The sequence below is a fragment of the Ochotona princeps genome, chromosome 4, assembly GCF_030435755.1.
Source record: "Ochotona princeps isolate mOchPri1 chromosome 4, mOchPri1.hap1, whole genome shotgun sequence".
NCBI classification, from domain to species: domain Eukaryota; kingdom Metazoa; phylum Chordata; class Mammalia; order Lagomorpha; family Ochotonidae; genus Ochotona; species Ochotona princeps.
In genome coordinates, this window is record NC_080835.1 from 12380504 (window position 1) to 12407274 (window position 26771).

Below are 26771 nucleotides of genomic sequence, written 5' to 3' on the forward strand. Positions count from 1 at the left end.
CAGATTTACAGAGAGAAGGAGAGACGGAAAGGTCTTCTGCTGGTTCACTCCCCAAGTGGCTGCAATGGCCGGACCTGAGCTGATCTGAAGTCAGGAGCCAGGAGTTTCCTCCAGATCTCCCACATGGGTGCAGGGTCCCAAGGCTACAGGCTGCCCTCTACTGCTTTCTCAGGGCACAAGCAGGGAGCTGAATGGGAAGTGGAGCAGCTGGGACACAAACTGCCCACATCCCAGCACTTGAAGGGGGAGGATTTGCTTCGAGTCACTGTCCTGGGCCCTAACATTTTTAGTTTGCTTACATAGTTGAAAGGGATGCATGCCCATTTGGGCCTCTGATTAGGGTGGGGAGGGTTGAGGTGTGGAGAACGGTGCGTGAGATAAACATTTCAGTCCTTTCTCCCCCCTCCAGTGCCCCCAGTGGGGAAGGGATGGATTGTCATCGAACATCAGCCCCTGGGGATGGGCAATGCCCATTTGATGATGCCTGAGAGACCTTGATGCGGGGGAAGATGTTCTGAGGGCATTACGTGAGTGGCTTTGATGGTTCTGAGACATGGCTGGCGTCATTGTACTAGGGTTGAGAAAATCCTTCAAGGTCTGTTGGCTGGCCAAGTTCACCTCAGTGTGCACCCACAGACCCACACACTTGCTGCAAAGCTTGGCCAGGAGCACTGTCCAGTGTTCTGTTTTCCATCCTCTGACGAGGCGCTCAGAAACCTCTGCTGGCCGAGATGAGCTGCCTGTCATGTCCCTGGTGTGCACCTGGGCATGCTGTCCATTGCACAGGCATCGGCAACCAAGGAGGCTCCGTCCCAATATATAGATGCCAAGACTGGACTGTACTTCTAGACTGTAGCACCCACTGGTTCACGTGAGAAATGGGGGTGGGGCAGGACTGACCAGACGGATGTATCCACCAGTATGTGCATTGACGGGTGCGGGAGATGGACGCAACCTGGAGCTGGACTGGCTGGTGCACCTGAGAGTCAAGTCTGAGGATTTCCTAGGCAAGTCCCCTTCTTTCGGGACTATTCCACTAGTCCACTGGGCTCAAATCCCATCCTCAGGGAAAACCACTCTATTGTTTTTTTTTAAAAAAGATTTATGTTATTAAATCAAAATGCAAAGTTACAGAGTTGGGGAGGAGGGGGAATGGAGAGAGAGAGAGAGAGAGAGAGAGAGAGAGAGAGAGAGAGGGAGAAATCTTTCATTTATTTAGTTCAATGACCAAATAGTCACACTATCCAGGGTGGCCAGGGCTGGGTCTGTTTGAAGCTGGGAGCCTGAAACTCCATCCTTGTTTCCCACGTGGGTGGCAGGGGCTGGGGTATGTGGCCCTCCTTTCACTGCCTTTCCAGGTGCCGTAGGAGGGGGCTGGAAGTGGAGCAACAGGGTGTCAGCGTACATCCAGCAGGGCAACCAGGACAGCAGAGGCCTGTGGGATGCAGCTGAGAAGCGGCTCCAGCAAAGAGGAGGCAGAGGGCCTCTCACCCAGGGTGCACGCTGGTCCCCAGGGAGTCCTTGGATGTGCTCTTACGCTTCCCTGAGCATCTGTGCTTAGTTAGCCTGTTTTCCGAGATCAAAGTAGTGCTCCTTATCAATGGCTCACACCAATGGTGCTTTGATCCTGGTGCCTTGGTAGTCCTGGAACTCCCTGCTTACACAATGTGACACGCGTTGTCTATCACACCTGATTATTGCAACCGATGTCTAAGCTGAACTATATTTGAAGTGTTGCTTTGCTGACTGTATATAAACTAGAACCCTGGAAATAAACTTCGTTGCCTAAGAGAGCACTGTCCCTCCCATTTCTTTTCGGTCGCAACTCTTCCCCAGGAACCCACAAGGTAAACTTGCACAGGGATCCCAGCCAGTGTTGCAGGTGCAAATTAACCCACTGTGCCGTAACGCTGGACTTGGGCGCCATTGTTTCTGATGATGCTCTTGTAGGTAAATTTGCTTTGTAGTCTGATTCAGTTCAATCTGGGCCCCTCTGCAGAAGTGATTTTAAAGGCAAGACGACAGGTAGTTTGTTCTGATCCCAGGAGGGTCTTTTTAGGTGTCTGTTAACCTGTTCATCCCTATCTGCTGGCCGCTCGTGCTGTATCTTCTTGCTCTGAGAGAGTGACCCACCATGCAATCTCTGTTGCCACGGAGACTGTCTTTTCAGATTCAATCCACACGCTGAGGAGAGTCTCGGAAATTTCCATTCTTACCAACTGCCTCTCAGCCTGGCCACAATCCCTGAACCCCTTCTGCAGCCTGGAGGGTGCGAGGAGTGGGAGGAGGTGCCCACTTCTCCTGCAGGGTCAACCCTTGCTGTGTGGCCAGGGTGTGAGTGATGGTGGCTGCTCTGCACCCAGCATGGGGCACCTCACCTGTGCGCTGGTGAGGGCCATCCGGGTCTCCCTAGTCAGCCTGCTTGTCTGGGGGAGGTGAGGGGGACAGCAGCAGAGACAGTGGATGCCTGGTCCCCTTGTTCCCATTTCCCAGCAGCTTAACCTTTGCCACCTGGAGACTGGGAAAATGAGAGCTGCTGATTGGCTGTGCTGCCCGCTAAAATACCGGGTTTCTTGGGCTTGTGTGGGACCACACATCACATGTAGAATGGTATGGCTCCAGTTCCATAGACTTACTATTCTTGCTGACCTTTAGTTTCTGAATAGGGTTTGTTTTCTGAATGGCCTTAGGACATTTCCTAAGAGGCTTAAAACCACTGGGCTCGGGATTCTACCAGTGACTGCTGTTTCCTGCAGAGCAAGTCTGTGGACCGCTGCCTGCTGCAGCCCGCACCCCCGCCCCGCCTTGGCCTCGAAGCCAGCTCACCTCATCACCACCAGATCCTGCTCTAGCAACTGCCCGATTTCCCTTTTGTTTTCACGGTCCACGTCCTCATAAAATGTCCATCTTGCCTCTTCCTAACCTTCCTAATAACTCTACATGGCTTTTCCAGGCCCATCAGTACTGAAAAAACCAGCTTCAAGTCCCCACAGCCTTCCGTACCTCGTGGTACATCAAGCACCTTTTTCCCGTCCCAAGGCTCCGTAGGCAGCCGCATCTTGACACTCAACTACTCCCTTCTGACTGTTGTCTTGGCACCTCTGCCTTGCCCCGTGTGCCCGCCGTTCTTCTTGGTCTCCTTCTGGGCCACCCTGCACGGGAGGTATTCAAGATCCTGGCATGTGCTCTGTCTTAAATGATTACTGAGAAATCAAGTCAGGTGTCTCTGCTTAGATATATGGATATCTTAGGTGTATAAGATAAGTTCACTCCCTAAATGGCAGCGGTAACTGGGGCGCCCCGAGCTTCTTCCAGGTCTCTCATGTGAATGCAGAGGCCCAAGGACCTGAACCGTCCTCTGTTGCTTTCCCAAGCACATGAGCAGGGAGCTGGGTTGGAAGTGGAGCAGTGGGGACCTGAAACCAGTGCTCAGACAGAAGGCAGCATTGCAGGGCGCAGCTCAGCATGTTGTGCAGCGCACCGGCCCGTCTCCTGTTGGAACACAGCCGGTACTCCTGTGGCGCAGCCTCCTTCCATCTGCTGCACAGACCCTGCCGATGCTGGCTGCAATGACTGCATCCTCTGGACCCAGCTGCTCCTTCTGACATCTAGCCCAGCCACCCTGCTCTCCAGAAAGTCCTCCCTGGTTTTCCTGAGTCGGCCAAGTCCCTCTCATGCAGGCGTCTCCAGTCGGGTGACTAAGAACATATCTCAGGCTTGGTGACACAGAATTGCTCTGAATTTTCCATGCTATGCTATTTGATTTTTAAAAAAGGTTTATTTATTTATAGGGAAGTCAGATATATTGATTTATGGAGAGAAGGAGAGACAGAGGAAGATCTCTGTTGATTCACTCCCCCAAGTGGCTGCAATAGCTAGAGCTGAGCCGATCCGAAACCAGGAGCCAGGAGCTTCTTCCAGGTCTCCCACGCTGGCTTTGGGCTCTCCTTGACTGCTTTCCCAGGCCACAGGTAGGGAGCTGGATGGGAAACAAAGCTGCTGGGACATGAACCAGTGCCCATATGGGATCCTGGTGTATGCAAGGCAAGGACTTTAGCCATAGGCTACTGTGCTGGATCTGCTATTTGATTTTTTAAAACATAAAGTTGTTTCAAAAAAAACCACCATGGGGTTTTTCACTTGCCCTTTTACTGTGTTTTTTATTCTAAAAGACTACAGAGGAGGTCAGAATGTTTAAAGACTCAAATCCTGATTGCGGGTGTCACCCTACATGGTCGCTGCTCCACGTCTGTGTCGTTTGGTGGTCCACACTTCTCCCCCAGAGGCGCTCAAGGGCGGAAGCCCACCAGGTGATATTCATTCATTTATGTATTTGAGAAGCAGAGATATCAGGGGAGGGTCGGGGAGGACAGAGAGAGAGACAGGCAGACGAGGAGAGTTCTCATTTGCTGGGGCCAGGCAGAGGGCCACGCCTGGAGTGCAGTCTGCAATGTGATTCAGGTCTCCCGTGTGCGGGATAGGAAGCCAACTTCCTGAACCTCCACTGGGGCCTCCTGGGGCCTACCCTGGTGAAAGCTGGAGTCAGGAGCTGGAGCTGGCCTCAAACCCTGCTCCCAAGGTGGTGTTTGGATTCTGTTGAGTCACCACTGAGCTTAGCACAGGGTGCCCCAGCAAGGAGCAGCTAGCTGTGTGGGAGCCTGGAGCCTGAGCCATTGCTAAGCTGCTGACCAGCTCTGTCCGCAACCTGTCCATGCTCCCCCGTCTAGTTAGAGCGCCTGGTGCCTGAGAAATAGAAAAATGTTTTGAGAGAGAGAGAGAGAAAGAGAAAGAGAAAGAGAGAGAGACAGAGGAGAGATTTCCATCTGCTGGTTCTCTCTCCAAATTACCCCAACAGTTGGGTGAGGTCAAAAGCGAGAACCAGGAACTTCACCCAGGTCTCCCACCTGGGAGTGGCAGCGGCTCAAATACCCGTGCCATTTTCTGCTGCCTTCCCAGGTATATTATCACGGAGCTGGATAGGAAGTAGAATAGCCACGATTTGAACTGGTACCCACATAGGATTCCTGTGTCGCAGATGGTGGCTTAACCTTCTACTCCACAGCGCTGGCCTCAACACACCTCTCTTTAGATATGGTTAATTAAATCTTCGTGTGGCTTTCAGAGTTTCAGTCCTATAACAAGAGTAACTTGGAGGGGTCTTGGAGAAAAAGGGTCTCCACATATTTCTTGCTTGGGCTAACTCAACAGCGTATCCATCTTTTCTTTATCCAGGTAAAATTGGCAAGTTTGGTGAAAGGAACTTAAATATAAAGATATTTCAGATAAAAGATCCAGAAAAGGGGTGTAGGAATAGAACAAGGTGAAAACAGAAAAAGCTTTAAAGGAAACGAGGAACTGGAGCAGGGGCTGGGCTTGCTGTCTGGACAATAACCACCAGGTGGCGCTAGGTGCTCAGCAATGAGGTTCTCTCCAGGGATTTGTTGTCAATGATTTTCTTAGCAATTTTCTTAAAAACAATTTCTTAGTCTCTTTCTAGGTCATGATTTTCCTTTCTAAGTCAGAGTTACGTTTTCCCTTGCATGCGTTATCTTCACAGAGTGACATGCTTGAAGAAGAGGCAGGCACAACACGGAGGCTGACTCAGTGCTTCTTAATTTTACTCCTCTTTTTTCTGTGCCAATGTCATCACGTGATGTGTGGCATTATCATATTGCAGGCTAGCCACATTTCAGGAGACGATTGCTAGCTCAAGGCTCTGGATCAGGTGGAGGCGCCTGCAGGTGCTTTCTCCTGGAGATGGGAACCTGTGTTGATTTCCGGGCCTTGGGGGGGGTCTCAGTCTCCCCCCACTGTGGTTTCGGTTGTGCGTGAAGCCCTCGTGCTAACGGTCCTTGTGGCTTCGGACCCAGCAGATCAGGGCTTGGGGATTCCGGCTGCTGTGGGAGCCTAACAGAGGGATGGCGGTCAGCCTTTTAGCTGGGCCTTCTGAGGGCTTGGCCTGCAGGAACTGAACAGCCTGGGAAGGCAGGATTGGAGGCCTGCACTGGGCATGGGGTGGCTCATGTGAAGGCCAAGGCGGAGTCTCCAGCAGGGGTCAGCATTGCCCAGCAGCCAGAAGCAGCTTTTGGGTTTAGGGTCTGTCTCACCACACCCAGGGTTTCTGTCTGCCCCAGCCACCGCTAGGGCCCTGAGCAAAAAGAATGGGAAAGGCTGTTGTAGCATCTACGGGATGCCTGTGGTCTCCGGGGGGCGACGCGTCCCAGGGCAGCTTCCTCTGTGTGCTGGTGACAATGCTGCAGGCTGCAGGCGAGGTCTCAGGCAGGCAGCACATGCAGCTTTGACATCACAAGAAATGCAACTGTGAAATACTGAAAAAGATGACTTGGTATACTGTTCAGCATCCTGGATGTGGTGACTGCAGACCCCACAGCCCCAGCCGCGGCACGTTTGAATTCCACCCTAGGATTAGGACCTAGCCAAGCTTCTGCGTGTTTCTGTGCCTCAGTTTCTGCCTTGGCTTATCATCTTCTGTCCTCCCCACCCGCAGCCCCGTCGTGAGGCCTGCAGGAGAAGCCGGTGAAGGGCAGCCTAACCAAGCGTTTACCCTGAGCCAGGCATGGACCCAAGTCTTGATGTCCAGCTCCTCCTTAAGCCGGGTGCTGTGGGCTCAGTTCTGGTCTTTGCCCCATTTTACAGCTCCTGAACCTAAGGCTTGATGTCCTAGCAGAGCCAAAGGTTGAGACCAAGTGTTCTCGCAGCTTTTCACTGGGGCAACACCTGCTGACATGCAGGTAGCTCTCAGCCGGTGCTGTCATAATGCGCTACTGGTCTCCATCATCACCACTTGGTCTCCATCATCACCACTTGGTCTCCATCATCACCACTTGGTCTCCATCATCACCCAGCAGGCTGGGCCTTCCAGCTGGCCTCCTGCTAGTCTAGGGGTGAGTCCCGGCAAGCTTTCCACTGTTCAGCCTCCCCATCCTGCACACAGGCAGGTGGAGGGAAGGCGGCCTTTCTCTGTGAGGTTGCTTGATGCTTCTTTCCAGGCATGCCCAAGCAAGACCCTGCACTGAGAAGCCACATCCTGGATGGAGACTTTTCAGATTCCCACGGCAAAGTCACCAGATTCAGATGCTCCAAGCCAGGAAGGATCTCTCTGGGTCTCAGATTGCTTATTTCTGAAATGGGAATCATGAGGTTAATGTCTTAGGACATTTTAAACAGACGGTTTTGCTGGGCAAAAACAACACGATGGTTTTTGTTTTGTAAGCTTAGATTTGTTCTCTATATTAAGAACAGTAAGAGCTCTTTAAACAAATTGATTTCAGAAACAGATGAGAGTGAATGTCCATCGGTTGGGTCACACCCCAGAGGCTCACAATGGCTGGCATTAGGAAACACTGAAGACGGGAGCCAGGAACTGAAGCTAGGCCTCCTATAGAGGCTTCAGGAATGTAAGTCCTTGATCCGTCAGCCCCCTGTCACCTGCCGTCTCCCACATGGGCGGGAAGCTGGGATTGGGAGCACAGCTGGGACTTGAGACCATGCATTTGGCTGTGGGATGCACGTATCGCAGACGCTGGCCCAGCGGCCCACGTGTCTTACACAGGACCTGGTCGTCAGCTGCTCACCCGGATGGCAGAGGTTCTATTCATGCAGGCGTCTAGCTTGGGGATGATTCCATCTTACCATGAGATACTATGGAAGACTCAGCTCTAAGTCTTAGCCCCCATGGCTCCCTTCCAGGGATCCCTTCCAGTCCTTTGGTCTGAAAATTGCACCTGTTTCCATGAAGATGCCCCCCCATCTTCAATGATACTTCCGACTGAGGACCCTGAAGCTTGGTGCTGTGCAAAAAGGAACAGGACATAAACTTGAATGTTTTTTAAGCAGCCACACCTAAAAAAAATGAAAAAGCAACAATTTGGCTGATGTAAAGAACACGTTGCCTTTACTCCAGTGTAGCCAGAATATGAGCACTTGGACACGTAAACAAAGCCAGACATGGCCAGCGAGGTGTGCTGTGTTCTGTTGTTCACGCCGAGGGCCCTGGACCCTGGTGTGGGTTTTGGACTTGCCTCTTCCCTCACTCTGCCTGGGCCTTTGCCTGGCGCTGCACAGCCACAGGTGGCAGGCGGCCGACGGGCTGGGCCATGCCGGGCCAGCTCTCCAGGAACACTTTCACCCATGGCTGTTGCTATTGTTTCTGGCATGATCTAACTGTAGTCCTGAAATGTTTCTCTCTGCTTCTTGGCCCTTGTCTTCGCTTGCTTGGCGTATTCCCTGCATGCTGGCTCCTTCCCCTCCACTCTCCCATTGAATCCCAATGAACAGCACCCCCTGAAGGCAGATGACTCCAATTTTACAGATGACAAAACTGAGGCTTGGACCCATCAGGCTCTTTGCCCAGGCCCATGGCAGCTTGTGCATGGCAGCCCTGGGGCCCTGACTCCAGCTCCTGTCACTCTGACCCACTCTGCTCTTTGGAAGGTGACAGAATTGAATGAGATAGGTTGCCTGGCACAGGAGTAGGGGCTTATCCAACAGAGGCTTGAAGGTCCCTGCGGGGCCCTTAGCTTGGGTGCCCTCCTGAGTTGTATCGGGCTGGGGGCAGGCAGTTGGAAAGCAATCCTAACAGTTCCGAGAGCCTGGGGTGGTGGGTGGATGGGGCTCCGCTGCTCTCCTGTGCCCGCTCGCAGGGGTCTTCCCTGAGCCCCAGCCTGTCACCCTGGTGCAGCTCTGGGGATTGGTTGTGTTGCTGTCCTCCCTTGGCAGGCTCAGCCATGCATCCTGCCATTGTAAGCGCAGACGCAGGGTCTCGGTCATTAAGCCACACTGTAAATATTTTTGGAAGCAGCGCTTGCTCTCCCGAAGGCTGGTAGAGCTGGGTGTGACCTGGCCCAGGTCCTGTCCACCGCTTCCTGACCTCCTTCCTGCCTCTGCTGTTTCCTGTCTTTGCTACCTCCTGCCCAAGTCCCCCTTTGCAACAGAGCAGGTCAGAGGAGGAGAGAAGCTTCCTCAGTATGAGCCCTTAAGGGGCGGGGTGGGGGTGGGGTGGCAGGGTGGCACAGGAGCGGGGTGGGGGTGGGGTGGCAGGGTGGCACAGGAACGCCTGGGCAAGCCCATTCCCATTCTCTGGGCCTCACTTTCCTTGCCAGGAAGCTCCAGTGTGTGCAGTGGACGAGAAGGCCAAAGCTCTCCACCATCAAAGGCCGCTTTGCTTGCTTTCCTGTCCGCCCCCTGCCTCATCTCCCCAACATGAGTTCTCTTTTTTGGCCAGGAATCTGTTTAACTAACCTACTGTGTTTATAAAATAATAATGCATTCATCAACTCAGCTTTTATTCATCAAAGACATCCTGGGCAGTGTGGAGACACCAGGCCGACTTGTCAAAAATCCAAACGCGAAAGGGCATGGCCTCCAGAGAGAGTTTATCTTCGGCAGCGCAGAGAGGAATGGGCCACTGGCGGAATGGTCTGGGGAAGACTGATTCGGGTCCCCTGCCACCACCGTTCCCTCCATGCCTTCTGCTAAGGGCCTTGGACAGAGCAGCTATGGCCACAGGACTCGGGGCTCCTCTCCCCCATCCAGATGACCCTACAGGAATCCCTGACTGCTCCTGATGCTGTGGAAATGGTGGCACAGGCCTCCCACCCCCACAGCGTACAGGGTGTTGTGCTAAGTAACAGGATGATGAGCGGGTGATAAGGGAGGGTGGTGGAAGAGATAAAGTTTTTTTTTTCCCAAAGATTTATCCATTTTTATTGAAAAGATTTATGGAGAAAAGGAGAGATAGAAAGAGCTTCCATCTGCTAGTTCACTCGCCAAAATGGCTGCATGGCCAGAGCTGAGCCGATCTGAAGCCAGGAGCCAGGAGTGTCCTCTGGGTCTCCCACATGAATGCATGAAAAATTCCTGCCAGGCCATAAGAAGGGAGCTGAAAAGGAAGTGGGACATCCAGGGTATGGACTGGTGCCCATATGGGATCCCGGTGGTTGAAGGGGGAGGATTAGCCAATGAGCCAATGTGCTGGGCCCAAGGAAAGGTTTCTGCAGACCCCTGCTGCTCATTGTCTAATGAAGCACCCAGCAGGCAGAGGGAAGGGATGGCGTCCAATCCTGCAGTGATGGGAAGGGTCCACTTGCCTCCCATCTTTGATCCCTTTAGCAAAAAGCTTACTTCTCCAACCTCTTTGGGCGCCACTGCCACTGGTGTCAGAATCACAGAAAGTGAACCCCAGGAAGTGCGAAGTCGTGGTGGCCAAGCGGGGAAACCAAGGCTGGGGGCCACAAGGGAAGCTCTTCATTGCCAGTTTGAGCCAGGACATCAGAAAGCCCAGCCCTCATCTAGTCTCTGTAGTACCACCCAGCTTGTCTCCTTGCTGTACCATCAGTTGCCTGGACTGCTCATTCCTGGGGTTCGGTCTCTTCCCAGCTTCCAGAATGTACGAGCAGTGGACCATTGGGACATAGTCTGAGCTGTCCCCACTGCATGCTACGTGCCCGCGGCAGAGTGTGGCATGTAGTGCAATGCATCCTTGCTACCGGAGTGCCTCAGAAGCCCAGCCGGAGATGAGAACTCATGAGGTCTTCCTCTTCTGACTCTCCTGGGAGCCCAGGGAGCTCTGGGTGTTTGAAATAGTGCCAAATGGTGGGGAGGGGCTGCTGATGGGGCTTCTGCTTTAATTGCCAGCAGGCAGCTGACCATTTGTTTATGGTCAGATAAGCTGCAAAAGTAGGATGTGGTGTGTGTGTGTGTGTGTGTGTGTGTGTGTGCAGGGTTGGGGTGGGGAGGGGTGTTGTGTGGCTGGAGAAAGGGAAGGCGGAATGGCAGAGTGGACTGAGCAGTTGCATCCCACCTGCTCCCCTGTCCTGCCCTCCCCTCTGCCTGGGTTAACGCCACCAGCTGTTAGTGACACAGCTGTGGTTGTCCACTGGGAGGGAGAGCAAAAGTCCCTGCGGCCCTGGGTGAGTTTCCAGGCCATGGAGTTCAAAGCAGAGCTGTGAAGTGAGGGGGCTGTGGCAGAGAGCAGGGAGGGAGGAGGTGAGAAATCAGGAAGGGGCAGAGAAAGGCAGCTTTTCCACTTTGATGTCCCCGGCCTAGAGCTCTGCGCAAGGGCTGGGCCAGGGCTGCGCCAGGGTTCCAGCCTTTCCCCTAAACTCTTAGAGATCCAATTAGCCACCCCTTCCTGTCTTGCAAGCAGGATGTTTGCCCAGATCCCTGCCCTACGACACTCTTTTACATGTACAATGTCTTCATGCAGGGCACACTCACACCTCTCTCACACACACACACAAGTAAGTACATGAATGCCTGTACCCAGTGCACACACACTTCATACACAAGTACACTCTCCTACATGCACACTCACAACTCACGCACACGAGCACGTACAGTCTTGCACATCCCACACACCATCCATGCACGCTCATGCCCCAAGGACACACACAAGCCCAGTGTGTCACAGCATGCACAGCGCTAGTATCCAAGTGTCCTCACAGCACACACAGAACTTGCACTCACAGAGGCACGTGGCCACACACACCCAAGGCATTGTCTTCTGTTTCAGGCCACAGCCCAGCCAGGGGGTGGGGTGTAAGAAGGCGGCTGAACCCTTGGACTTTGCAGCAGGTCTGGCCCGCTTCCCTGCCAGGAACTGTTCATCTCAGGCTCTTCACAATACCCCGAAGAAATCACTGGGGAGAGAGAAGACTTCCCCTAGGAAACCTCTTGGGACTTCTCCAGGCCAGTCCAGGGCACCCTGGCCTGCAGTCCTGCCTTGGCTGTGGGCTTGCCAGATGGCCCAGAGTAGATGAGTCCAGATCACTTTGGCAAAAAGGTGCCATTGTTACCGCAGTTGAGCAGCCCGGGGTGAAGATGCGCGTCGTCACTGCCCTTCTCTCCAGCACAATTCTACTGCTTTGACTCAGCACACCTTCCCCCGGCACCTGCCATGCTCAGGGGATGGACAAATGAAAAGCATGACTTTGTCCCAGGTCTAGCTTGTGCCCAGTGCATAGGGAATGCCTGGGCCTCCAGGCCAGCCATTGGCCTCTGGTCTCTCTCTTTGCAAAGGGCTGAGAGAGGCAGGAGGCTGGTGAACTCTACTCCTCCCAGGCTATCACTGCGGGGCTGCCAGGCCATCTGGCTCCAGCTGATTCTTGGCTGGAGGCTGCATCTTATCAAACTCCAGCCCCTCCAAGTTCCCTGGTCCCTAATTCTCTTCCCTTCCAATGAATCTGGCTTCTCTTGGGGGAGATTAACTACTTCTGTACCACCCCTTCTGGGGGTGCAGAGAGTCCCAGTGGGGGCCAAGGATTCAAGAGGTGGGTTCATATCTTCTCTCACAGGGTCTGGTTTAGGATTCACCTGGAGCAACTGAGGAGAGGGAACTGGGGTCTGATCTCAGGTCCAGCCAAGCTTATTTGCTGCCTTCCCCATGTGCCCAGCTGCAAAGAGCTTAGTCAGGGAAGGTCTGGGGTCACTAGGGATTTCAACCTTGGCCACTGTTTCCCCCTCACAACAGGGTCCTCTGTTCTGATCTAAGCTGTGCCAGATGGGCCCCTGTGCACCTCTTGGGTCTTCTGTGGTAGGGAAAGATAAGCTACCCTCAAAAAAGGCAAGTGTAAGCGAACCATTTTAGCTCAGACATGCTGGCAGGTTGCAGTGAAAGCCACTCTGCTACCTGCACAGAACTTCTTCAGAAATTAAATATATTTGAAAAGGAGTAGGGAGTGGCAAGACAGAAAGAGAGAGAGAGAGAGAGAGAGAGAGAGAGACAGACAGACAGACAGACAGAGACAGAGTTAGTTCAATCTGCTGCTTTATTCCCCAAATGCCTACAATAACCAGCAGGCAGGAACTCAAATCTAAGTCCCCCACACGGAAGGCAGAGACTCAAGTACTTGAGCCATTACCCTTGGTGCACCTTAGCAAGAAAAGAGACTAGGAAGCAAAATCAGGCACTCCAAGATGGGATGTTCCCATTCCGAGTGTTAGATTACCCTCTGAGTGGAATGTCCACACATGCACAATTTTTATTAGGCAAACCTGTGGGACCAAGCAGGCCCCTAGGCAGTTCTGAGCTTGTGTGTGCCAGGAGGCTGATGACCCTTCAGTACTGGGTCCTATCTGAATACCTCGTCATCATTTGACAGACAGCAAGGTTCCGGAGGCACGGACCTGTTAGCCTCTGAACTAGCACTGAGCATCCAGAACTTGTTTTTGACAATGGCTAGACACAGGGAAGCTTCTGGATCAAATCTATGGTGTAAAATGCACACATGGGTGCCTCGCAGGATTCCCCTATGCTATTTTTAATCTTACCTAATTGAGCTTACTCTAAAGCAAAGTTCAAGTTCCCTAGCATTGCCCTATATTCCCAAAATGTTTGACAGGTGACAAATCTCATTGAAATTGAGTTTGAATGCTTTCCTCACTGGAGGTTGGCGGACATAGTGATTTAATCCAGTGGGTTCAAGGCAGCTTGGGTTCCCATTCTGGCTCCAAGAATTCATAGCTGGGTGACCTTGGCCAAGTTCCTTTCCCTCTCTGTGCCTAAGTTTCGTCATCTCCAAGATGAGACTGATGAAGCTATTTGGTGACTGAAGGAGATCATCAAAATGTGTGAGATGCTTAGAAGCACCGTGCCTGGAACACGAACAGGGCTTCCACGGCACACTGACTTGAGGGCAAGTCCTCCGGGCCTGCACTCCTGCCTGCCTTTCTCTCCGCTGCTGCACCTGAGGACGTTGCGTGTGCTGCTTGCCATTTCCCTACCTTTGCGTTCACGTTCCTTCTTCCAGGCCTCTCCCGCTGTCACTCTGCCACCTTCCCAGGATACCAGCTGGGGCCGGGAGGCACGTCTGACTTGTTCTGCTCCATTTTTAAAAAAATGTAATTAATTCTTAGATTTACAGATTGGGGAATGTTTCTCATCAGAATTCAGACTTTGAAATTGTTTAAAAAAATCCTGAGGCACGGCCATGAGGAGTCCCCCTTTCTGCATGGCACCACAGCCTGGAGCTGGGGTTGGGGATGCATATGCCGCTCCCCCCTTTTAAAACTGTCTCTGTGATGCCCTGTTGTCTCCACACCCACATACCCCAGGCCTGATCCTGTAGATCTGGGAGTTGGGGTCCCTGTGGGAAGAAGCCCGTCCCTCCTCCAGGAGCTGCAGTCCGGCTGTGTCAATCTGTGCCTTGATGGTGGGTGAGACACATCTCCTGTCATGCTCATCTTACTCCTGTCCCACTCTGCCTGGCCCCCCTCACTCTTTTTTTATTTTAAGGATTTATTTATTTTTATTACAAAGTTATTATATATATATATATAAGAGAGACAGAGAAATAGTTTCCGTCCAATGATTCACTTCCCAAGTGACTACAACAGCCGGTGCTGCGCCAATCCAGGAGCCAGGAGCTCTTTCAGGTCTCCCACGCAGGTGCAGGGTCCCAAGGCTTCGGGCCGTCCTCGACTGCTTTCCCAGGCCACAGGCAGGGAGCTGGATGGGAAGTGGGGCAGTCGGGATTAGAACCGGTGACCAGGTGGGATCGTGGCGTGTTCAAGGTGAGGACTTTGGCCGCTAGGCCACGCCGCCGGGCCCGCCTCCCGCACTCTTGAGGGCAGTGGACACGCTGCAGACTCATCCTGTCCTGTGCCTCCTCCCTTCCTTTTTGCCTGGAAGTCTTAGAGATGACCAGCCTGGGCAAAATGACTTCCTGTGGGTCTCGGTCTGTGGGGTCCACTCAGTGCTTGTCTCTTTCTCTGCCTTCTCCTGTAGCTTCGTTTTTCTGACAGTTTAGAAACCTCCTGGTCCGTGTGGGGGCAGCAAGAACCTGAGGCTCGAAGTAGGTTTATGTTCTGACCGCACAGTGATTTTCACACCGGGTCCTCTCTGTGGGGACTCCACACTCCTTCCCGAACCTACCCACCCACCCACTCCCAAACCATCCAGTAATCGTCACCTGTTACATGCCAGACGCCGTGTTCCATGCATCAGACCAAAAGCCAACAATCAACCATTAAAAAATTCACTCTGTGATCTGTTGGATCTCAGTCTCCTGGTAGACTTAATGACCCGATGAGGCATCATTCCGGACTCTGGCGTCTGGCATCCTGTGACTCCATCCTCAACTTTCCCGAAACTTCCATCCTCCAAGAGCTTATGAAGTTTAGAACTTGTGAGACAGGGATTGAGAGAGAGCGAACCAAAGGCAAGGGGTAGAGGAAGATGAAGTGAGAAGAACAGGAAGCAAGTGTGCTGTAAATTGTGTCTGAGTCGGGCCGGTGGTGCGGCAGGGGAGCAGAGGGGGCAGGTACCCAGAGCTGCCTGCCAGGAGGCCCCACCAGATGCTCCAGCCATCCTGCGAAATCTCACACCCTCCTTGCCCCCTGCCCGCCCAGGCCCCAGCTCAGGCTGGATTCTGATCTACATAATTTGTCCCATTTAGAGGAGCTGGGAGGGGCTGAGAGCCTGGGGAGGACACAGGAGGGGGTGTCCCTGAAGAGCAGGCATGAGGTGCTGGGCAGAGCAGAGGGAGGGAGGAAAGACTGGGCTGGGGCTGGGTGGCAGCCAGAGGGAGGAGGAGGGCCAGGAGGCAGCAGGCTTGTAAGCCACTGATAAGTGTTCTGCCCAGCACAGCAGGAGTCAATTTGGTCCACTTGCCCAGTGTCAAGAAGGGGAAAAAAAAGTGGGCTGTGACTTGAAGATCTTAAGACTCACCAGTGAGGGGCTGGGCTGGAGGTGGGAGGAGGGAGTGCCTGGAGTGTCCGAGGAGACAGACCCAGGAGGGTGCAAGGAAGTGCCACAGCTGAGACTGGGGCAGGGCCCAGCGAGTGGAGGCCAGTCTGCAGGACAGAGGCCCCTACTCCTCGGGGTCTGGCAGCCAGAGGCCACCCCTCAGACTGTGTGTGGGAACGGTTCTGGGCACCGCGCACCCTTCTCCTCCCGAGGCTCACCCTGGAAGCTCAGGGTGCCTGCTGAGTCGGTGAGGGGACCACAGAGCTGATCCCGGCGAAAGGACCTGCCTGTCTGTCTCTCCGCTCCCCAGCATGGAGGAAGGTGGGGATTTTGACAACTACTATGGGGCGGACAACCAGTCTGAGTGTGAGTACGCAGACTGGAAGTCGTCGGGGGCCCTCATCCCTGCCATCTACATGCTCGTCTTCCTCCTGGGCACCACGGGCAATGGCCTGGTGCTCTGGACTGTGTTTCGGACCAGCCGCGAGAAGAGGCGCTCGGCCGACGTCTTCATTGCCAGCCTGGCGGTGGCCGACCTCACCTTCGTGGTGACCCTGCCGCTGTGGGCCACCTACACGTACCGGGACTACGACTGGCCCTTCGGCACCTTCTCCTGCAAGCTCAGCAGCTACCTCATCTTCGTCAACATGTACGCCAGCGTCTTCTGCCTCACCGGTCTCAGCTTCGACCGCTACCTGGCCATCGTGAGGCCGGTGGCCAATGCTCGGCTGAGGCTGCGGGTGAGCGGGGCAGTGGCCACGGCGGTCCTGTGGGTGCTGGCCGCCCTCCTGGCCATGCCCGTCATGGTGTTCCGTACCACCGGGGACCTGGAGAACACCACCAAGGTACAGTGCTACATGGACTACTCCGTGGTGGCCCCCTCCAACTCCGAGTGGGCTTGGGAGGTGGGCTTGGGGGTCTCATCCACGGCTGTGGGTTTCGTGGTGCCCTTCACCATCATGCTGACCTGCTACTTCTTCATCGCCCGAACCATCGCCGGTCACTTCCGCAAGGAACGCATCGAGGGGCTGCGGAAGCGGCGCCGGCTGCTCAGCATCATCGTGGTGCTGGTGGTGACCTTCGCGCTGTGCTGGCTGCCCTACCACCTGGTGAAGACGCTCTACATGCTGGGCAGCCTGCTGCACTGGCCCTGCGACTTTGATCTCTTCCTCATGAACGTCTTCCCCTATTGCACCTGCATCAGCTACGTCAACAGCTGCCTCAACCCCTTCCTCTACGCCTTCTTCGATCCTCGCTTCCGCCAGGCCTGCGCCTCCATGGTGTGCAGGGACTCGCTCCACGGCAGCAGCGGGGAGAAGTCGGGCAGCTACTCTTCCGGGCACAGCCAGGGACATGGTCCCAACATGGGCAAGGGCGGAGAGCAGACGCAGGAGAAGTCCATCCCTTACAGTCAGGAGACTCTGGTGGTGGACTAGGGCTGGGCACGGGGCTGGGGCGGGGGAAGCCTGGAGCCCTCAGCCTGCCCTAGCCTCTCCGGGATCTCTGAGAAGCAAGTGGCGTGCTGCCCAGCCCTCTTGCCCCTGCTCCCTGTCTTGGGTTTGTCCTCCTCTTACTCTCCTACATTCTTTCCCAGAGGTTTGTGGCGTGGTTGGAAGGGAGGCTGAGGTCAGCCAATCCTTGCTCAGTCACTCTGCGCACATCTATCTGAACCCTGCTGGCTCTCTCAGAAGCTGTTGGAGTTTTCTTCTCTTTTTCTGCAAGGTGTATGGCTCAATCCTTTCTCTCTGGGCTCCAATCCCCTCTGTCCTGTTTGTCTCCTGCCCTCACACCTTTCCCTCATGTCTACGCACACCTCTCTATGCTAGCAGAAGGGCTCTACGAGTTAAGAATCCTGAAAGATGCCAAGACTGACCCTGTGTGAGCTCCGTCTTGTTTTCTGGGGAGCAAGTTAGCAAATGAGCTGGGGCGTGAGCTGTGTGTTGGCCACAGTCCCTGCGGCGAGGAACTGCAGGACACCCTCCTGAGTTAGGTCAGTTCACTGTCGGTACAGGCACCCGCCTTAGAGAGAGTCCCAAAGAGAAAGCGCCGCCCGCCCCCCTCTGACGTCCGCAGCCTCCCTGTGAGGCCAGCTGCTGTGGCATCCTGAGCTCCTTGTCTTTCCTCTATTTTCTGTGTCCATTGGAAGGCCAGGAGGCTGGTGAAGCTACAGATCCCTTGATCTGAATGGAAAGCTGGGAAGGAAGACGGCAGGAAGGCGGGTGAAGGGCTTTCAGTATTCGGTCTGTTTTCTTGTCCCCCTCCCCCACAGCTACAGGCTGCAGAGCTTTCTCCTGCCCCTCCCCCATTCCTCATCTCACGCCATCATCCCTTCCCGCTCCCCCTCCCCGTGTTTGTCTTGGGCACCAGTGCTGCTTACAGAGTCCCTTGGGGGTGGGCTGGGGTGGGAAATGCTTGCTTTGTATCTGTGTGCACGTGTGCCTGTTTTTGGGTGAGCATAACATGAAGAATGTTCATCAATGAAGGAACTTGGACATTTGTCCCTGACATCCCCACTCCGCACCGCATCTCTGCTCTTCGCATAGTACTATGAAGAGTGGAAGGGACATGGATGGGGCAATGTAGTACAGGAACGAGTCCACCCCCACTGGACTTGGGAGACACTGACGGCTGGTCCGTGCTTCAAAGAGTTCTGTGCTCGTGCCAGGCTCCCTGGAAGGAGCTCCCTGGTGGCATCCAAGGCTTGGGGAAGTCCTGCTGCACTGAGGGCTCGTTCCTTTTCTGGTTCCCTGCTCTGAGTGAAGGAGCAGTTCCCTCAGCATTGCTCCTTTTTCCAGGGTCGGAGGTCATCTTACTAAGAAGCCACTTGCTTATGATGGGTGATGGACTTGAGGAGTGGGATTTTTTTTTTCTTTCTGGACTTCAAATTGGATCTGCTGGCTCCTCCTGCTGGGTTGGGGGGCTGGGAACAGTGGCTGGAGCAGCTGTGATGGGGGAGGGGACCAACAGTGTCATGTCTACACCACGAGAGGAGCCTCCAGGACAAAATGAGTGATGAGGCCTTTGTGGTGGTGGTGGTGGGGGGAGGCAGGGGCTGTTTGTTCCGGGTTTTGTGTGTAGAGATCACTGAAGATGAAGGCAGGACATGTGTGATGGTGACAGGAAGAACCTGGCTTGATGGAAACGGACATCTTGGCCACTGCTGGCATGGAGCCAGCTCTGGGATTGAGGGGAGGACGGGATGGGAGGAACCCTGCGCATTCCCTGTCTGTTCAGGGTTGTCCTCAAAGTATGTGGTCCAGGGTAAAGCTTCTAGAAGGTACCTCCTGAGTGACCTTTAGAGACTCCCAGCCAGAGCTAAGTCACCTGTGGTGGCCTGGGGCAGAGGGCAGGGGAGGCTGCCTCAGTGGCCCACATGTCCCTTCTTTGGAATATGCTAATTTCTGACCCTGCTAGTCACTGTGGTTCATCAAATAAAACTGTTTTGTGTAAGAGTTGTGTGTCCAGAACCTCTTCTCACAATAGTGTCTTGGGATGAGGCAGGAACCTGTGGTTTGCAGATGTCTCAATGGGAGGAGGGGGTCAGCACGGTGGGTCGGTGGGTCGGGAACGGCGGGGCATTGTGAAAGCTAAAAGGAAGGAGTCGGGGGCAGTTGGAAAGGAAATGGGGAGGGGGAGAGCAGATGGAGCCACCAGACAGCAAGAGAGGGACAGGACGGGGCAGGAAGAGGAAAGAAAGAAACGGGAGGGGGACAGCTTGGTTGTGTGCTCTGAAAGGCCACAGAGCAGAGAGATGCCCATTTTGGAGCCCAGAAAGTATGTCTGGGGGAAAGATCAGCATTCCCCACCCCCGGGCCCTTTGGTTACTTCTTATCACCAATGATTTCACTGATTCCTTCATTTAGTATCATGCTAGTGCTATCAGAGGGTTGAGTCCCCATTCTCCTGTTGGAGTCACCTTGGATGCTGGCTGTCACGGCAGCCCTGGGGCAATCAGACTCTCAGGGGCTTTCCCCTACACTCTGACTGGCTACGGGAAGGTCAGGCCTAAGGGAATGTCCATCCAGGTAGCTTCACTCCACATTAGAGTCTGGATGGGAAGACCAGGGAGTTGGGACCAGAGAACACCGGGTTCTAGATGGTCATCTGGTTTGGGGGGCAGAGGGAGGTGGGTGGGCTGCAGGGGCCGATCGTTGGGGAAAAGTCTTCAGGGCAAGGGCTTCACCGTCTTTCATGAAGGTCTCCCGGGCCTCAGTGATGTATGCAGGTGACGCTAAGGCTGTCGGCTTCCCAGAGCTCATGGTCAGGGAGGAAAGGCCCATCATGGGACTTGACCGCTGCTCTGGGCAATTTCCAGCATGATCTCATTTACTCCTTGTGGCTGTCTGCGGAGAGGGACATTGCCTATCTGGTTTTGCTGATGAAGAGGGTATGGCTCAGAGACACTGCTGAGGTCCCCCGACCAAGGTCACTTAGTTACGGCAGAGCCTTGGGGAGCCAAGGATGGATGAGGCCATGCCAGTGCAAAGAGATGCGAGAGCTCATCCATAAGGTGTGTGTGTGTGGAGCAGAGAGAGATGCAAAGAGAGTAACAGAGATAGAGACCGAGAGAGAGCGAGACTGAAGACAACTGGGGACTGAGGGGCAGAATGTGAGAAGCCAGGTGGGAGGAAGAAGCTGGGAGGCAGAGCCGGGAATCTGTTTTCCTTCTTTCAAAAGACACCCGGGGAAGCCCTTCAGGAATTTACAACTGCAACAACAAGCTTTTGAGCTATTTTTGAAAAATAGATACTGTAAAAGGCCTTCCCAACTGTTCTAGGAAATTTCAGGTACGCTATCTCAGAGATGTCCAGGACTGTGGAGCCCTTAGTCATCCACTCTTTCAGATGCTTCTTCGCTTTTCTTCCCTTTCATCCACTATGTCAGTTCCATGTGCCCTTACTTATTCACTGCGTGCCGCACACTGTGCTGCATGCAGGACTGCGCCATAATGAACATAATGAACCCCTGTGGGCTCCTAGTCTGTCCTGGAGACAGTGAAGTGAGGACTCCCGCTGGGGCAGTAAATTCTCAGCCAGGAGCACGGTGTCCTGAAGGCCTATGATTGCAAGCATGGCAAGGGTCTAAGCAGAACATGCAGACTTCACAGCCAAGTGCACACGTGCCAGGAGCTGCTTTTGGAAGCACAGAAGCTGAGAGGTTAGAGGTGAACATTGCTGTGAGCAGAGGAGATCCCCGGGCATGAGCAGGAGCACGGCCGCTCTAAAGTCCCAGAAGGAGCCCTCGCCCCTTCCCTGGCTCTGGGATGTGAGTCAGCAGAGGCATGGAGGAAAAACAAAACCTGTCCAGGTGCCACAGTGCAGATACTGAAAATATTTGGGGGCTGAGACTATGTGGTGTTTCCAGACCGTATCTGAGAGGATGGGACGCAGGGAGTAAAACAATTTCTTTTGGTTGACTTCCAGTTTCCTCCTTCCACCCCTGTACTTGAGGTGTTGTCTTCTGCTACATTGTCTGCCAGGGGCTCCTTACCAGGGGCTTGGGCATTCTAGACCCCTTCATTTTGACCTTGTTGAAGAAAGAGAGTAAGAAAGAGCATATAGATCCCTTGGGAAGACCCCATTGCACTCCAAAAGCTGAGAACTCACCAACTCCTCAGCCACCCACCACTGAGCTGTAGGGAAGAGGGTCCTTGCAGGACCTGCGCCAGCAGGTGCAGCTGTTCTCAGTCCTTGCCAAGGTACTTATGCAGTCACCATGCGCACTGCTGGGGCATGACACGGAGAAGTGAATCGGAGCGGAATACTGGTATACTGGGCTGATGCTGTAAGTTTCAATGAATTCTTGGATTGTTATCGTGGCAGAACAATGCCCACTTATTTATTCTGCCCTGGTCCATTTTCCATGTCTCTAGCTAAATATCTAGGACTGGATGATACAAATAAAAGAGGTTTATTTGGCCCTTGGTTGTGCAGGCCTAGAAGCAGGTTCCAGCTACTGCTGGGCTTCCTATGAGGTTCTTGCGTGGCATCAACCCATGGCAGAGAATTGAAATGGGACAAGCAGATGGGGGGCGGTCCTTGTTTAAGAATAGTTCCATGAAGTTTAACTCATTCCTGTAGGATCTAATATAGTCTCGAGAGACTTAACCCCATCTTTTCAGAAAGACATTGGTCTCCTTGTGAGGGTGGAGCTCCCATGACCAACTAGCCAAAGGCCCCATCTTCCTGATGCCTCAAATTTGGGAGCAGGTATTTTGGCACAGTGGATTAAGCCATCATCTGTGATACTGTCATCCTTTATGGGTACTGGTTCGAGTCCTGACTGTTCCACTTCTGATCTAGCTCTCTGCTAATGGCTTGAAAAAAGCAGCAAGAGATGGCCCTGGCCCAAGTGCTTGGGCCCCTGGTTACCATGTGGGACACCACAATGAAGCTCCTGGCTTTTGCCAGGCTTAACCCTGACTGTTGTTGGAAGATCTATTTCTCTTTCTATGATGATCATATGTGGCTTTGTTAATAAGTTTTTGGTTTGAGAAGAGTTTCAGATTTGCAGAAAATTGCTGATAAAGCATGGGGAGTCCCCATATATTCCACACCCAGTTTCCTTTCTGGTTAACAACTTGCATTAGCGTAACACACTTGGCACAGTTCATGGTCCTTCTGGAGATATTGCTAATCACTCAAGTTCAAACTGTATTCAGACTTCCTTTTTACCTAATATCTTTTTTTTTCTCCTGTCCCAGGATCCTCTCCAGGATTCCACCTTGACAGTTTGTCATCCTCTACGGCCATACCACCCTGAACGCGCCCGCTGTCATCTGATCTCGGAAGCTAAGCAGGGTCGCGCCTGGTTAGTACTTGGATGGGAGACAGTTCGTCATCCTGTCCCTTTAGTCTTCCTTTGACTCTGACAGTTTCTCAGATCTTGCTTTTGGTGATGGTTTGCAGGAATTCTCACCAGCTATATTTTTGTTCCCTGTACTTTGTCAACAATGTATCGTTTCACATCTGTGTACCAAGCACATGCAGAAGAGAACAAGGAATGATGAAGAAGTGACGGCTGCTCCTTTAGGACTGGACAATCAGTTACAAAGGCGGTAAGCATCACTGCAGGGGAAGGATAGTGTGCTGTGGCGGGGCAACCACGCATCCCCAATCTGTGTTCATATCATCAAGGCTTCAAAGGATCCCTTCAGTTCTACCTCCAGTTCTACCAAGGCTTAAACATCTTTTTCCATCTCCACCCTAGGATTTATTTTCTTCCCTGAGTGGCTAGAAAGGTGGCCCATGAAAAGGATATTTGTAATGAATGCACTTGATTATTTCAATATGTAGCACATCTTTTACCTACCCGAGGCTGCCTCTGACTTGGATAGTAGAGAATCAGAAATGGATTCCCCAAACCTGTTGGAAACACTCCACCGCAACGCTGCTTGTTCAGGACTCTGTGGGCAGCTTCTATCTAGAGTGGAGGCTGTAGGCAGCTGTATTTATACCTCTGTGTTCCAGTGCCTGGAATGCAACAGGTGCTTAAGGAATATTTGCTTAAGTAATTGAACAACTGGATACAGAAAGCACAGAAGCAAAGGTGAGACAAATTGATCCTTGCTTACAGCAAATAAGCTCAGAAGGACTTATTTTTTAAATTTAGAAACAGTTTGTCTTAAAAGGTCTATTTATTTGAAAGGTAAAGTGACAGAGAAAAAGGAAGGATAAGGATAAGGAAGGAGAGAGAGAGAGAGAAAGAGAGAGAGAGAGAGAGAGAGAGAGAGAGAGAGAGAGAGAGACTGCTTGTTCAGTCCCCAAGTTCCTGCAACAACCAACGCTATGTCAGGCTAAAGCCAGGAACTGTGTACCCCATTGGGTCTTCCATGTGGGTGGCAGGAATCCACATGGACCATGATATACTTGGGCCATGATATACTACCTCCCAGATACACTAGCAGAAACCTGGAATGCACACAACCTGGAAGCACAAAATAGCCAGGACTCAAACCAGCGCTTCAACATGGAATGCTGGCATCCCAAGCCCTGTCTTTTTTTTAATATATATTTTTATTATATTATTTATGTATCTGAGGTGAGGGGGGATATTGAGGGAGAATCCCCACCCAGTCTCCCACCCGCCCAAGGTCCCAGATGTGGGGCATGCTGAGATACTTGCTCAAGTGGTCTTAATAGTCTTCCAGTTATGGATCACTGCCAGTCACATCCCTCCCAGCTCGATTAGGTCATTGAAGAAGCCACTGATTGTCACAGTCCATCATGGAGTCTTCATTTGCCCAAGCCCTGTCTTAAACTGCTGCGTTGCAACGCCTGTTCTCCAGAAAGTTTGAAAGAGCCCAGAAAGATGAAGTACAGACTGGTGTCAGAAGAAATGCACCAGGGCTCATAAGCAGTAAGATTTCCAACCATGACCCAGTGAAACCCAGTAATCTGGTCCTTGTGGAGCAGACCCTTAGAAGTGCTAAGCCAGAACAACATGCGACTTGGAGTGTGTCCTGGGAGTGCCACTCACTTCTACTAAGTAGGAATCCTCAGGTTATGGCTCTGCAGTGGTCAGTTGAGCATTTGCACTGGAAACTCTTGCCTTCCAGTTTCTTTGGCTAGGATGGTGGTGTGTGAGGCTGTTGGCTTCCTGGGGAAGTCATTGGGGAGTCAAGTGAAATAGGCTGTGAGTCAGAATGCTTCAGCGATCCAGGTCTGGAAATCCTCTGTTGATGGAGGAAGGACTGTCTTGATGGTGGTGGGGATATGCCGATTCAGTGAACAAATAAAACCCTGGACTTTCCCCTCTCTAAAAATACGGAGGGAAATCTTTTTCTGCGCTCTGGGAAGATCAGGGCCAGGTGTAAGGACATCCAAGAGCATCTGATAGACTTTCCTTTGGAAAATACAAGTTCAAGGGTCTTCCTGTACAATTGGGATGAAGGACCTGGGCTTCACCCTGTGGGGGTTGGGTCTGGCCCCTTGGCAGGCAGGGGACTTAGGTAGGAGGGAAGACAATGACCCACTCCAAGGGAATTGTCACTCTAAGGGGATGTGACCCTTTGCTCTTAGGGAAAACCACACACTAATATGGCTGTCGGTTGCTTTCTGGGCTGAGACCTGGAAGCCCCTGAGTATCCTTGGGACACAGCTGGATGCATCTGTAGTTGGGGTGCTTATCAGGCTGTCTGGGCCCTGGCAGGCGGGGGTGAATTGCTGCGCCAAGAATAAGCTAATTTTTAAAAAAAATATTTGAGGAAAGGAACACAGCAATTACTAAAGGAACTGACTAAAGACAGATGGTGCAGACTGGAGGAGGAAGGGGTTTCCACCCTGATTGTATCAGCAGCTTAGCAGCCCAACAGACTTTGTATGGGAAACAGAGTCACTGAGCTAGAAGGGTTTATTCCTTTCCTTGTCCTTCACTCTTGTAAAAAGCAAAGCCTATATAGATTTACTGACCTTATTACTAGTTCTGCCCAGCAGTGGCTGAATTGGTTGGCTTGAGCCTCTTGATTCCCAGGCTTGCTTGGTTTTCACATTCCCCAATCACCTCCTTCCCCTAGGGTAGATGTGTTTGAAAGGCAGGCTTGTCAGAGTAGACAGGTATTGATGGGAACAACCAGTGTTGGTGATGCCTTAGCTCATCTTCTTCAAAACCACGCTAATTGTGTCTTTGCTGTTCCTCCTGCGATGAGTGCAGTCAAAAGGACCTCATTTGGCTGCAGCATCCAGGTCATGGCTTTCCCAACTTTTGCATGAACAAGAATCACTGGGGAGTGATCCAGTGGGCCTAGGGCAGGCCTGACCCTCTCGTTTCTGAAAATATTTTCAGCAGTGGTGAATGCTGTTGGTCTGTGGACCACACTTTGAGGACCAAAGAACTGGGACACAACAGTTGTTAGTAAGCAGCTATGAGCTTTTTTCTCATTTGGCAAATGGAATAATAAACGTAGCTACCCTGTAGCACTGTTCTGAAGGTTACATGAGGCAATGCTTGCAAGGACCTTGCACAATCTCCGGGACATTAGAGGTAATCAATAGGTTTTAATTTTCTGCTTCTCTCATTACAAAGAAAAGGGACTTGATGAACTCCATTCTACCAGAGTGGAGGACTTTTGCATCTGAAGAGAGGACACAAGGAAGAAGGGGTTGCTCATGTGGTGGTCGGTAACTCTTGTTGTAGTTTAAATATTTTTATCCTGGTGGTAACAACAAAGTAAAACTAGAAAAATGTGACAGAAGCTTGCATATAAAATTAAGCTGGTCCAAACTTAGTTGGGAAAGAGAGATAAAAATAATATACTGCATATATATATATATATATATATATATATATATATATATATATATACAATTTAAAACTCCCCATCTCTGTTGTCTTTCAAGTCTGTGTAAGCCTTGGCTTCTCTGTCCAGGGGTGTAGAAGAGGCAGCCTGGCACAGATGCAGAGCGGTGATCCAGGGAAACTCTGTTCTCAGCGCTGTCTGAGCCTGTGTGTGTCCTGGGATGTCATGGCCCTTCCCCAAGCTTCAACATCCCCATCTTTAACAAGAGTATATTGGACCAGGTAAGGATAGCCACCCCTGTTGTCATGGGTGGCCTTTCTGATTTGAATATGGCTCTAAATGTCAAGGTAGCACCCTGGGTAATTGCAGTAGAAAACGCAATTTTTTTAAAAAAAGATTCATTCTATTTTTATTGGAATGGCAGATTTACAGAGAGAAGGAGAGACAGAGAGAATCTTTTGTCCTCTGGTTCATTCCCCACGTGACTGCAATGGCTGGAACTAAGCTGATCTGAAACCAGGAGCCAAGAGCTTCTTCCTGGTCTGCCCTGTGGTTGCAGTGTCCTAAGGCTTTGGGCTGTCCTTGACTGCAGGGAGCTGGATGGGAGGTGGAGCAACTGGGACATGAGCTAGGGTCCAATGGGATCACTGTGTGTTTAAAGCAAGGATTTAGCTAGTAGGCCATCATGCCAGGACCAGAAAATGCAATTCTTAAGAATTAATTTTTAAATTTCATTTTATTGTTTTAGCTTTTAAGAGGTTCAGTATCATTCACAGATACAGTGCTCAGAACATACAGATATTCCCTTTCTTCCTCTCACTTGTCTTC

At 52.3% G+C, this 26771-nt stretch overlaps 1 protein-coding gene across 1 annotated transcript; it reads left to right on the forward strand.

Annotated features, from left to right (window-relative positions):
* Nucleotides 1-15644: 15644 nt before the first annotated feature.
* Nucleotides 15645-17505, forward strand: APLNR (apelin receptor). The gene has a single exon (XM_004585305.2). The coding sequence runs from the start codon at nt 16018-16020 to the stop codon at nt 17140-17142; it is 1125 nt and encodes a 374-aa protein (XP_004585362.1). The 5' UTR covers nt 15645-16017; the 3' UTR covers nt 17143-17505.
* Nucleotides 17506-26771: the final 9266 nt, after the last annotated feature.

Bases quoted from the DNA above. Each gene is read 5' to 3' on its own strand.
- APLNR (XM_004585305.2), top strand. From the start codon at position 16,018: ATGGAGGAAGGTGGGGATTTTGACAACTACTATGGGGCGGACAACCAG.